The sequence below is a fragment of the Lottia gigantea genome, assembly GCF_000327385.1.
Source record: "Lottia gigantea unplaced genomic scaffold LOTGIsca_145, whole genome shotgun sequence".
Lineage (NCBI taxonomy): Eukaryota > Metazoa > Mollusca > Gastropoda > Lottiidae > Lottia > Lottia gigantea.
The window spans coordinates 527374-540011 of record NW_008707710.1 but is presented as its reverse complement, the minus strand read 5'-3'; the positions used below and the strand labels follow the sequence as shown (position 1 = coordinate 540011).

At 31.4% G+C, this 12638-nt stretch overlaps 2 protein-coding genes across 2 annotated transcripts in view; both read left to right on the top strand.

Moving 5' to 3' along the window:
* Positions 1 to 234: 234 nt before the first annotated feature.
* On the top strand, positions 235 to 5351 carry LOTGIDRAFT_180353 (hypothetical protein; the record flags this gene model as incomplete). The annotated part of the gene is made up of 3 exons (XM_009050139.1): positions 235 to 360; positions 998 to 1113; positions 5144 to 5351. 3 exons carry the CDS (start codon positions 235 to 237, stop codon positions 5349 to 5351), a joined length of 450 nt encoding a protein of 149 aa, XP_009048387.1.
* Positions 5352 to 5666: 315 nt separating this feature from the next.
* Positions 5667 to 12638, top strand: part of LOTGIDRAFT_238422 (hypothetical protein) — a gene marked incomplete at its 5' end in the record, with an annotated part of 41686 nt that continues 34714 nt past the window's right edge. Inside the window, 13 exons of the mRNA XM_009050138.1 lie at positions 5667 to 5672; positions 7322 to 7402; positions 8741 to 8920; positions 9358 to 9417; positions 9476 to 9535; positions 9594 to 9653; positions 9712 to 9771; positions 9830 to 9889; positions 9948 to 10007; positions 10066 to 10161; positions 10461 to 10574; positions 11204 to 11275; positions 11985 to 12104. Coding sequence (XP_009048386.1) covers positions 5667 to 5672; positions 7322 to 7402; positions 8741 to 8920; positions 9358 to 9417; positions 9476 to 9535; positions 9594 to 9653; positions 9712 to 9771; positions 9830 to 9889; positions 9948 to 10007; positions 10066 to 10161; positions 10461 to 10574; positions 11204 to 11275; positions 11985 to 12104 — 1029 coding nt within the window. The remainder of the gene's footprint in view (positions 5673 to 7321; positions 7403 to 8740; positions 8921 to 9357; positions 9418 to 9475; positions 9536 to 9593; positions 9654 to 9711; positions 9772 to 9829; positions 9890 to 9947; positions 10008 to 10065; positions 10162 to 10460; positions 10575 to 11203; positions 11276 to 11984; positions 12105 to 12638) is intronic.

Genomic DNA, 12638 nt, shown 5'->3' with positions numbered 1-12638 from the left:
ATAGATGGTCAGCTATTTCAGCTGGTAATGTAAATATTTAGACGACTATATCTAAATGGATCACAAGAATGTTAATTTCTATGATTGAATCATTGTTTTAATCAAGTTGAATGTTTTGTATTTTACAGACTAGAATAGCAGCACTATTATACATGTAGAGAAAACCATGACTAACTGACTTAACTATTATAATACCAGTCATCTAGTCCCATCAAACTACACCAATCAAAAACTATGGAGAATGAACTACACAGACGAGATCATCTTGGGGTCCAAGATTTTGTTTTATTAGAAGATTACAAAAGTCAAGATGCCTTTCTTAACAATCTACGCAAACGATTTGAAGGAAACTTAATTTATGTAAGTAACTGATAATTCATCCTTATTAGTATCCCCCTGGCGTCTAGAATTAAGAACAGAACATTGGTAGGACTTGCCTCGGTTCAAATGGAAATCATTGCCACCAATATATTAAAACCTTGTGCTACAGACTGTGCATGTTAAAGTTCCCTCGACAGTTGGAAATCGAAAAAGAGCAGGCTAATGCTGCTGTCCTGACAAAATTTCCCTCATTGTACCCTGCATGATGTTGCCTGTCTTCATTAGCCCACATGGTGCAGAAAAGTAGGACGTAAAACTCCTGACTATTCATTTGTTTATTTATTTACCGATATATTTAAATATGAGTAAGAAGGCCATCCAAAAGTGTTTTCTTGTCTATGAGATTTCCCTCGTGTCCTTGTCTGAGTTTTCTTAAATCAAAATTTGAAATAAACAAAATTCTGAAAATGATTTCCCCCTAGGAATCTTGCGATTTATGTTTTTTTATATATTAAATTTATATTGCCTATATCTTAAACTAAATACATTCTAGAAACAGTGTTAGAAGTAAGGAGCCTAGAATATCTTAGCGATTAGATCGATTAATGAATATGTGGCCTGGACACACATGAATTTCAAGGCAACTATTTTAAGATGTTTGTTATTATGTTTTCAGACTTATATAGGACCAGTATTGGTATCAGTGAACCCCTATCATGAATTAGATATCTACAATCAAAAATTTATTGAAACATATCGCAATGTCAACTTTTATGAATTACCACCACATGTGTGAGTAGCCATTTTGTTTCCTTTATTCAGAATCGTGACTCAAAATAATCTTAGACTACCTTTGCATGGAAAAGTTTTTTTCAGTACACATAAACAAGAAACAAAATTCCCCCTCAAAACATAATACTAAATAATTCAAAATTTTGACTGAAATTGTCGTCTGTAAAAACAAATAAAATTTTTATCAATGCAGATTCAATCGGCCCCATCACCAGGAATGAATTGGTGCTGCGGCTCAGATTTTGTAGCCTACTCAGAACATTTGAGACCCAGAGAACTCATTTCTGACTAGTCCATTTTGAGTTGCCAAAAACGTACCAATATGTATAAAGACACTGTAAATGAATCAATCTCTGCTAATCTGAAGAAGGTAGCTGGGTCCCAGCCCCCATGGACCCCACCCTAACAACACGGTTGGATTCAATCTATGCCTATCTAACAGCACTATTTTCAAGCTTATATTCTGATTCTTGACAATAATTTGTAAAAATCTGATAACGAACTTGCAAAGACAGTAGCCAATGATTGGTGCTAATGGATTATTGTGATGTAGTATGAAGGATATTAATGAATCAATAGAGTATGTGTTGTTTGAGTGGTAAAATGAGAAATTAATCTAGTAATGAGGTGTTGTTGACTTGATTTCCTTCTTACTAAATCAATAGATCATATTTATTATGCACCAATTTGAATAAAGTTACCCCGAGGGACAATAGGAAACAAGTCACATTTTTGTGGTTTTGTAATGATGTACATTTTACACTCGTTGGTAGTTCATAATGTCAAGCTATTACAAACTTTGTTGTATACCTTGACTGCAATAGCCACCTTTCTTGTATTGATCACAAACTGCAGCGATTTTATTGGATTTTACTCTAGAAAATACAACCAATCAGAGATCTTGTGGTAAAGATTGTTTCAAGATTATGACTTTTTGTTGAGGGCTCTCATGGTCTGTACTGGATAGCGTACAATCCAATCAAATTGCTGATGATACAAGAAAGGTGGCAATTGAAGTCAAGGTATACAACATTCAATTTTGACTTTTTCGTATTTTGAATGAGTTATATTTGTTATAGAAATAAAAGTTCTCTAAATATTTGCTCTTTCAATAAAAAGATCTCAGTTTGAGTTCTCCCTATCATTTTAAGATAAAATTCAGCAGTCTAGTTTGTCTGCAATTAAAGGGAAACATACATATACAAGTGGGAATATAATATAAGAAATTTCATGATTTTTTCCAAAAAATCTTACTTTAAGCTGAAAATAAGAGGTAAAAAGTGATATCAAAAACACATGGTTAATAAAAAAAATTAAATGGTTTGTTTGGGGATAATTTTGATCTATATTTTTTGTAAGATAAGTATCATAATAACCATGGCAACAATCAATATCATATATATTATATTTCAATCTAAATCAAACTTAATGATGTATTATTTAGAGGTTTGTATATGATACTCTTCTAATTATGAAAATGTAAAACTTGCTGTAGGCTATAATGACAGTGGCAGCCCCAGTGGAGCTACATTTTTTCCCCAAAATGTGTCAGAATGCACGAAATTAATTCTATTTTTCAAAATTTTGAACTCCTTTGCAATAGCAAACCCCTAATCTCATATTTGAGTCAATCTACCCCGTCTCCAACAGGCTGCCTAAAATTCAACCCAATATAAGTTTCATAATGAAAATCTCTCCATAAGTTTCTAATTTTAACATGAGTGCAAGTGTAACATGATATTGCATACAAGCACAAACCATCAATGTTATTTCAGCACCTATGATTAATTTTTTTTAAAAAAGCAATAAGAATATGAAATCTGAAAACACAGAAAAATAGCTGAAACAAATGTTTGTGTCGAATAATTAACTTATAGCTGAAGCTTTAACAAGTACTAAAGGATTTTAAAATTTTCCTTTGAATGATATAAAACAAAAGATGTCAGCAGATTGGTTAAAGAAGCATCTTAAAATGAAATTTTATCGAGAAAAAAAAGATTGATCGATATGAACAAAATTATGATTCAAGGTTTTGGCAAAAAAAAAAAAACAATTTGACGTGCTTAAAGCATTATTTAGTGTGGCTTATAATTATTATGATAATTCTTTATAAGAAATAAGTAATAAGGAAATCTATCTGGCACTATACCTTTAAAGGGATTCTTTTTGACCAATTATACCTTAGTCTCAGAAACTCGAATTTTATAGCCATGTCAATCAGTAATAGTATTCATAGCTCACTGTTGATATTTGAGCCTTCAAATCCATGTGTGGCCAGAATTATCTGAGTTTGAAAGTTAAAATGACGACTCGTCAATTTAAGATTATCTCTTATATATAGAAAAGACATATATAGAAATAGAGAGTAAAATTCCTAGTTTGAAGTATTTTTGAAGGAATTTTGCCATATTTGTAGATTTCTAGTAATTCTGAAGAAAATTTACACATTTTCCCGACCAAAATGATGCATCTGTCCCTTTAAGGACTAAAATTTAAGAGCATGAAGTTTTTTGGATGATCGACTTCTATCTATTTACGTGTATGTTGACTTTTTGTCTTGTGCACATCCTAAATCCTAGATAACACGAGTTAAGAAATCAATGAGAAATGTGGTTGTTGACTTGAGAAAGACAATGGTACACTGTTATGTCATCTCTAGAACTATGTTAGTGGATGAGTGGAAGTTATTTTTGGGTTGAATCGTGTAAATTTGAATCATTGTCAAATAAGTAAATTACAGTCCACCCTTTTCACTCTTATGACCTTTCAATTGTTTGAAGACAGTTAGACTTTTAAATATTTCTTGTGTTCATGAAGGTGGTTATTGAAGTTAAATATAGCCTATCTTTAAGATCCACTTAAAAAGTCAATGTATAGTTAGCACAATTAAAGCAAATCCGGGCTAGAGAACTAGTTATCTTAAATATTGTAGGCACTATGTATGCCCATCCATTAAACGCTAAAGTATCTATAGGATTTGGAAAAACTTTGTATAGTTAAATAGAATACAGTAATAAAGATCAAGATTGAAGGCAAGCTTTTTCCCTGATATTAACCCTTTGTTATCTAGAAATAATATTAAAAATGCTATATTATCTACAGATTTTGACAGATTTTCATGAAACTTGGTATTTAAGTATGAAGAATGAAGTTGAAAGAATGAATTTTAACCCACTTGTTAATGCAATTTAAAAAACAACATTTATAAAAATTGAAAAAACTACTACATGTCAAAATGAGTTTAATTAAATGAATTTCCCCTTTTTTATGTTGATTCTAAAAAGTGATTTAACTACTTCTAAACCCTCTCAATAGATAAATAAACTATTTACATAGTTGCATCCTTATCTGGTTATTTTCAACTGATAATCTTCCTCATCAAATTAGTTCCTCATTTCATTACAGAGATACATATAAGATATGTAAATATTCAGTAACCATTTTTTCACATACACAATATGTACATGCATATTCCTGAATATTTAAGATTATCATCTCAAAGATGGGTTCACTTATTTTTATATCCCCTGATATGAATATAAAGTACAGGTGTTCTAATGGCTTGGAAAAATACCAGTTTGTCTCAAATGTCCATAATTAATTCATTATTAGCTAAATTAGAAGAGAATTACCAGCAGAATTCCAATGAGTGACCGATCAAGAAAGGTCAAAAATTCTTTTTTTTGTTTATCCAAACTGTATATACATGGACATTTATGATTGGTTAAAACTCTTAATTATATGCAATAAGACCATAATGATATGATTAAGAGTACATGATAATTCATTAGAAACACCAATTAATCTAATAGTTTGCTTAATTTGACTCTAAAAAAATAAAGAAACCCATCTGTAAGCATGTTTTCTGACATTAAACTAATGGTGTTTTCCAATCAAAAGTTAGAAAATGTGAACAAAAAAATTATTAAACAATGTACATCAGGAAAAGCTATTATATTGAAGCTGGTGCTTCCACTTTTTGAAATATTTTGTTTTCCTTCTTCTAAAGTTTCTTTCCTTTATGTTTCAGATTTGCTATAGCTGATGCCTCGTATCGTTCTATGAGGGGTGAGAATCATGATCAATGTATATTAATATCAGGAGAATCTGGCGCCGGAAAGACTGAAGCCTCCAAGAAAATCTTACAATATATAGCTGCTAGTAGTACCCATTCTGAAGATGTTGAAAGAGTAAAAAACAGATTGTTACAATCAAATCCTATTTTAGAGGTGGGTTGAAGTTTTTCTCACTTTGAAAGCATTCAAAAGCCAGTAACAATTCTTCAGTTTGGACAAGGTTTCACATATATCGAGGGTGACCTCATATATGCCATATTTGGTCATTCAGACAGTGACATTGAAGTCAATTAGTTCAAGCACTTTATATCTACAATAAACAAGCTGAAATAAGAAGTCACTGGATCAACTTTTGGCGAATATCACCACTTGGTTTGGCAACTATTCTCATATTAGGATAAGTTTTTCAGAAATATGCCCACGTTTTCTTGGCAATTTCATTGGCTAACACGCCAAGCGATAATAATTAAAAACCCTATGGAGGTTAGTGGACAAGGAACTATTGAAATGCTAATTAGGGTTTTCTCAATGTTTTCATGCCACTTATTACATGGTGTGAGAACTCCCATAAAAACATGTATGTGGACACTAGCTTTGATAGTTAATGGACATATCTGTTGCATACAATAGAATAATCTTAGTCCAATGAAAACCTTAATGCAAGCTTATACAGCAGAATCCTTATGAAATTGATTCATAGTTCAAAATTGTTCAAGTATTTAGAAGATTTAACTCAGGAAGATTGTGAGACAGTTTCTCATGCCGATGAGTCAGCTCTACTTTAACACATTCTATATAGGATAACAAATTAAAACTATAGAGGATGTTGATTAACATTCTAATAATATTTTTGGCAAACTGTTGTTAATTTAAAATGTTGATGTATGCAGAAGGAATTTAAAACAAACATCATCACTGTCAATATTGTTATAACAACAGAAACTTGTGTTATATATTTAGATTGTCAATATTAACTGTAAACTCTTATGTCACCTCAATTCTATTATTATTCAGGATGTGATTAATTATATTATCTTGTTTGTGCAACATTTCTCTTCCCTTTGTTGTGAACTGATTTAAAAGATTAAGGAACATTTTTGATAAAGCCAATAAAGCCAACCATGACTGTTCCTGATAAAAATGACTATTTTCACCGGTATACTGAATGCCATTTCTGGCATAAAAATGACTATTTGCGCTTTCTTACTGAAGGCCCACAGATGTAAGTGTTCGCTCTCTAATAAAAAAGTGCAGAAAGGTCCACAAAAAGTGAAAATGCACATGTACAGAAGATTTGTAAAGCTCAGCCTGATCAGTTCACCATGATATAATGTTTGAGTAGCATGGCCAGTCCAATCTAATCCTGTCCAGACCTAGACCACCTGCTGATTAAGATTTTTTTCCGACCAGTTACACTCAATCAAATTTGGTGACGAAGATTTCTAAGCAAGGATTGCCGCAATATTTTTATATGGTACTATATTATTTGAGTTAAATATATACTAAAAGGCTAAATTTATACAAAATAATTTAGATTTATTATTGAATGAATTCTGCACTCATATTTAATAAAAAAAATCCCAAGATAAAGGGACTTTTCACATGAGGAAGTATATAAATTATAAGTGAGTAAGTATTTCATAATGAAAAGATATCAGGTGTCATAACAAATAGGAACGAACATTATTTTCTAAAAGGGAGAGAACTGATGTTATATTTTGAGAAGGAAAAATGCTGCTTGATAATTTCAGAATTTCACAGGAAAATTCATTTACTTTAGAGCTACAAGGGGATTGACTAGAAGTAAATTATTTTATTCAAAACTGCAGGAAGCTATACAATGATATATCCAATTGAAATTTCTTTATAAAAATGTTATAACACAAACATGTTGTTACACACTGCGCGATCTTCAGACAACTGACTATTTCAGACTGCGTCCCTACCCTTCTGAATAATATATATCAATTGTAGAGTAATATAGAAATATTAAAACAGAGCCTGAAACATGTTACTCAAAGTTACACACTGTAAGATCTGCAGACAACTGACTATTTCAGCCTGAGTCCCTTCTGAAGATTGACCTTCAGTGAAATTCACAAGCTTATGATTTACTGTTACATATTTTCCAGAGTTTTGGTAATGCTAAAACCAATAGAAATGATAATTCTAGTAGATTTGGTAAATATATGGATATACAGTTTGATTATAAGGTATGTATTTATTATTTATTAAATGAAAGCAAAAATTTTAATAACAATACTTTCAAATTAAGCATTGTGAAGGGGCCACATTTTCTTAAAAAAAGGTGGATTGACATGACTGTCTTTGAAAATATTCATTTGATTTTATGGAAAAGTTGTAATATTCGCACCCTAAAAAAATATTTGTTGGTATATATTTAAAAAATGTGAACATTGCCAGAAAGAAATTGTAAGCCATGGCAAAAAAACATGTATAAATTGAAAGAGTAAGTCATAATATTAATATGACATTTATATAAAAGAAGGTGTTTATCAAAATTCACTATTTAATTTCTATTTGTATGATATATCTATGAGAAGTGATGATAATTTTTAGCCTTAAGGTGACGTATGATTACCATATCACCCTTCAGGCTTTATATTGACATGTATCTAAATTATTTCAAAAAAAAGAATATGGGTTTATGTATGATGATATACTATAAAAAAACACTTTGAATTAATTTATCCTGAACCACGTTATTTCAATTTAAATGTGCTTGCATTAGATTTAAATGTGATTGAATTCAGAGTGTATGAAATGATTTGAAATAGTAATGTTTTACAGTAGAGATCCAAATAATTAGTATTGACTTTGATTTAACCTTTTGAACCCTGAGTGTGAACGAAATATAACTTCATATACTCTGAACTCGTATGACGTTAACGTTGTTAGTAACGGCCAGTATACCGGCTGCAAGGATATACATTGCGTTAGTGTGGGTCTGGAAACCAGCCACTAGAGTTGAAAGGGTTAAAAAGAACAGCATGATATACATGTTTTAGATGAGACAATGGCATAAATTGTGGATATTGAAATCATTTCTGTCCATGGTGGATCTTCCACCAACTTTTCATTTTGCACAAAATAGGCAGCAGTTATGCAGAATGACAAGATCTTGGAGATCAAAGTTTAAAGATGCAGGCACACGAACGGTCTCGGTCTAAGATATTTGTCACCGACTTCGAGGACAAACAAGGAGGAGGTAAAAGTCTCCAGTCTGTTGTTTTCCACTATGGAAAAGGAAAATGAATCTGATTTGACGGTCTGTCAGACAAAAAAAACTTATTTACTTTAACTTGTTTGATATTATATATCCTGTCGGGGACGCGATAATCTTATCATGGAAGCAAGGGTACATGCACGATTTTACTCAAGACACTAATCAGTGACAAAAATCTCCTACCAAGATGTTATGATTATTGCCTTTAACTTGATCAAAATTCTTCAATTTGAAAGCCTGTTGAAACTGTACATCAGTTGTTCAGCAATTTCCATAAAGATTTTGTTTTATTTTATTATTGCAGGGTGCTCCTGTTGGTGGTCACATATTAAATTATTTGTTGGAAAAGTCCCGTGTTGTCCACCAGGGTCAGGGAGAGAGAAATTTTCATATATTTTATCAGTTGTTACAAGGTGGTAGTCCCAGTTTATTAGAGAAATTAAGATTAGATAGAGGTTCTGATGGCTATTTCTATCTTAATCAGGTGAGTTTGAGTTTTTCTAAAAAAAAAATATTTTTACTCTTTTCATGCAGTAGCATGGAGATGTAATGTGATGATGTATTTTATATCTAAGTCCATTAATACCTTGTAGATAATGGTCGTGGAGAATTTCCTTGTAAAGATCAAAATTTTGTGTATAAAATTTGAGTTATTGTAGTGATATTTTTGTTATATTTATGATTTTTTTCTATTCCATTTATAGGGTAATTGTGGTGGTGCTCCATGATGATCAGAAGTCAATATATTTTATTTATAGGGTAATTGTAGTGGTGAACTGTTCCATGATATATTTTATTTGTAAGGTAATTAGAGTTATGAAGTGCTCCATGATAATCAGAATTTTATATATTTTATTTGTAGGGTAATTGTAGTGGTGAAGTGCTCCATAATGATCAAAATTCTATATATTTTATTTGTAGGGTAATTGTAGTGGTGAAGTGCTCCATGATGATCAAAATTCTATATATTTTATTTGTAGGGTAATTGTAGTGGTGAAGTGCTCCATGATGATCAAAATTCTATATATTTTATTTGTAGGGTAATTGTAGTGGTGAAGTGCTCCATGATGATCAAAATTCTATATATTTTATTTGTAGGGTAATTGTAGTGGTGAAGTGCTCCATGATGATCAAAATTCTATATATTTTATTTGTAGGGTAATTGTAGTGGTGAAGTTCTCCATGATGATCAATATTCTATATATTTTATTTGTAGGGTAATTGTAGTGGTGAAGTGCTCCATGATGATCAAAATTCTATATATTTTATTTGTAGGGTAATTGTAGTGGTGAAGTGCTCCATGATGATCAAAATTCTATATATTTTATTTGTAGGGTAATTGTAGTGGTGAAGTGCTCCATGATGATCAAAATTCTATATATTTTATTTGTAGGGTAATTGTAGTGGTGAAGTTCTCCATGATGATCAATATTCTATATATTTTATTTGTAGGGTAATTGTAGTGGTGAAGTGCTCCATGATGATCAAAATTCTATATATTTTATTTGTAGGGTAATTGTAGTGGTGAAGTGCTCCATGATGATCAAAATTCTATATATTTTATTTGTAGGGTAATTGTAGTTGTGAAGTTCTCCATGATGATCAATATTCTATATATTTTATTTGTAGGGTAATTGTAGTGGTGAAGTGCTCCATGATGATCAGAATTTTCGAATTGTACATGAAGCAATGGAAACTTGTGATTTCTCTCCTGAGGAACAACAGGTAAGTTAAATAAATGTCTATTAAATTTAGAAGTCTTTCCTTTGTCCATCTATATCAAATGAGATAATAACTGAAAAACTCTAAAAAATGTCATGCATTTTTCAATAATTATCTTAATGCTATGGCTGCGATGGATTATTGAGTGATTTTGTTTTTTTGGACACTGTGTAAGTCCTCCGATAAAATATAAACTCATTTTGGCCAAGATTAAATATTAAAAATTGTGGTCATCCCAAGAGGTAGTATTACTTTAATTGGATTGTGCTGTAAATGATATAACTGTAATGTTATATTTTCAGGCTTTATACAGTATAGTAGCTTCTGTATTACATCTTGGAAACTTAACTTACAGTGTTACTGATCAGGGTATGGCTAGATTAAAAGATCATTCACAGGGTCAACTAATAGCACAGGTATTACATTAAAGACTATTTCTGAGAAGGTGGATTCTATCTAATTCACAAGCAAATCTATGTGTGTTTTTATGCTTTTTCTAAGGGTGATTTCACTTGCAATCCTTGATCTGATAAAATTTGTATGCATCTTTTGCTCAAGGTCATGTAATATTCAACCAATTAAATGATGTGCTCAATAAAAGATTTCCTTACTATATAACTATATATTTATAAACATTGACTTGTATTGTCTAATCACTTTAAAAAGTGGATTTGATTGTTAGAATGAATTTAGACAACATCTTGATGCTATTGGTCCAAATTCCACAGATGAACTGTAGAAAAAACATGAAATGAAATTTCTTTATCTGCATTTTAATCAGAATAAGCTTGATTGCGAGTATAATTTTTTCAGTATGTTGTTCTGCACTTTAAGTATGATAAAGGCTTTATGAATCAAATGATTAATTTTTAATCTGAACTTGTCCCAAAATGTAAACAAGAGAGGTCGTACTACTTGACAAACTTCAGTAGGGTCACAGTAGTGTTGTCTGAAGAATGCGTTACAACATGTTTCTGGTTTTGTGTAAATCATTCTGATTATTTTGTCAATCATTTGTATATCATGTCTATGATAATCATTCCAGTTACTTGGATGTCAAGAAAAAACTTTTGAATCAGCTTTAGAAAATAGAACTATAGATGCTAGAGGAGAAAAGGTAAAGATGATTATATAACACTAGTTGTGTATGATTGCTTATAAGAATTAATCTTTTTGCCATCTTAGTCATCATTACGTTATTTATGGCACTCACTTACCCTTTCAAGTTTCTGTCTAAAATTTTTATACTCTTTCATGGACTAGTCGTTTTATTTTTTACAAGAATTATTTCTGATGACAGGCTGATAAAACCATTTTCAAAGTGTATTCATATGTTCTGGAACTTGTCCACTACAGGTGGGCACACCAACAGTCATGGTTGGGATTTTTGTAGCTGACTAGAGTCTTGTCAAGAAATTCACTGACTGGCACAGGGACACGAGGAGACAAAAATCTCCAGTTGGTCGTTTTCCACCATGTCAATAATCGTGTGGAGCATGCAATTGAAAGGAAAAATGAATAAATCCTGTCGGGGACACGATAATCTGTGGAAGCATGGGCACACTCTAGAGTTTACTCAATCGGTGACAAAATCTCTGACCAAGATCGATCCTATGCCCGCACCATTACCAACTCTGTAAAGCTTATGAGGAGCTTGATTAAAAAAATGATGGTAAATGATCAAGAAAAGAGAGATCCAGAACATTGGCATCTCAAATAGTTCCTTTTGGTTTTCGGCCAATTTTTAAAGGACTTGGTTAAAGTTTCTTGTTTCACTAACAGCATATAGAAGCTCTTCAACCTTCATAAGAATATTTTTATTTCAGTTAAAAACACCATTAAATGTAGACCAAGCTATGTACGCAAGAGATGCACTAGCTAAGGGTATTTATGATCGTCTTTTTACATGGATGGTACAGAAAATAAATCAAGCTCTGGCTAAGAAGGTAAGATGACATGAATTTTTTAAGCAAAATAATGGTTGTGTGTTTTAATCTCGGTCAATGTGGAAAAGACTGATGACGTTGACTTAAGACTTAAGGGATGAACTCAATAATCAGGAACAAGACGTTTTTTTAGGTTGAAATTACCAAAGTACATTCATATGGCACCAACCATATTCTGGAATAAATGATCACAAGCTTCTTTTCAATATGAAGGTATTAAAAACTCTGTCTAATACCTTGACATCAATAGGCACTTGCAGTGATTTGTTTAGATCGTCTCAACTTGTAGTTGAACGTCAAGGTAATAGACAAGGTTTTGTAATACCTTGACATTGTGAAGATGCATCACAAATATCATAATTAATCTTTAATTGAAGAGCTATAATTATTAGAGTTTTTTTTCCAGGATAAATCAAAATGCTCATTAATGGGATTGTTAGATATTTATGGTTTTGAAATATTTGGTGTAAATAGGTAAGTTTTGCGTTAACAGTCAGCAAGTAAGTTGCAACTGTTGAAGCAGGATCTCCATCA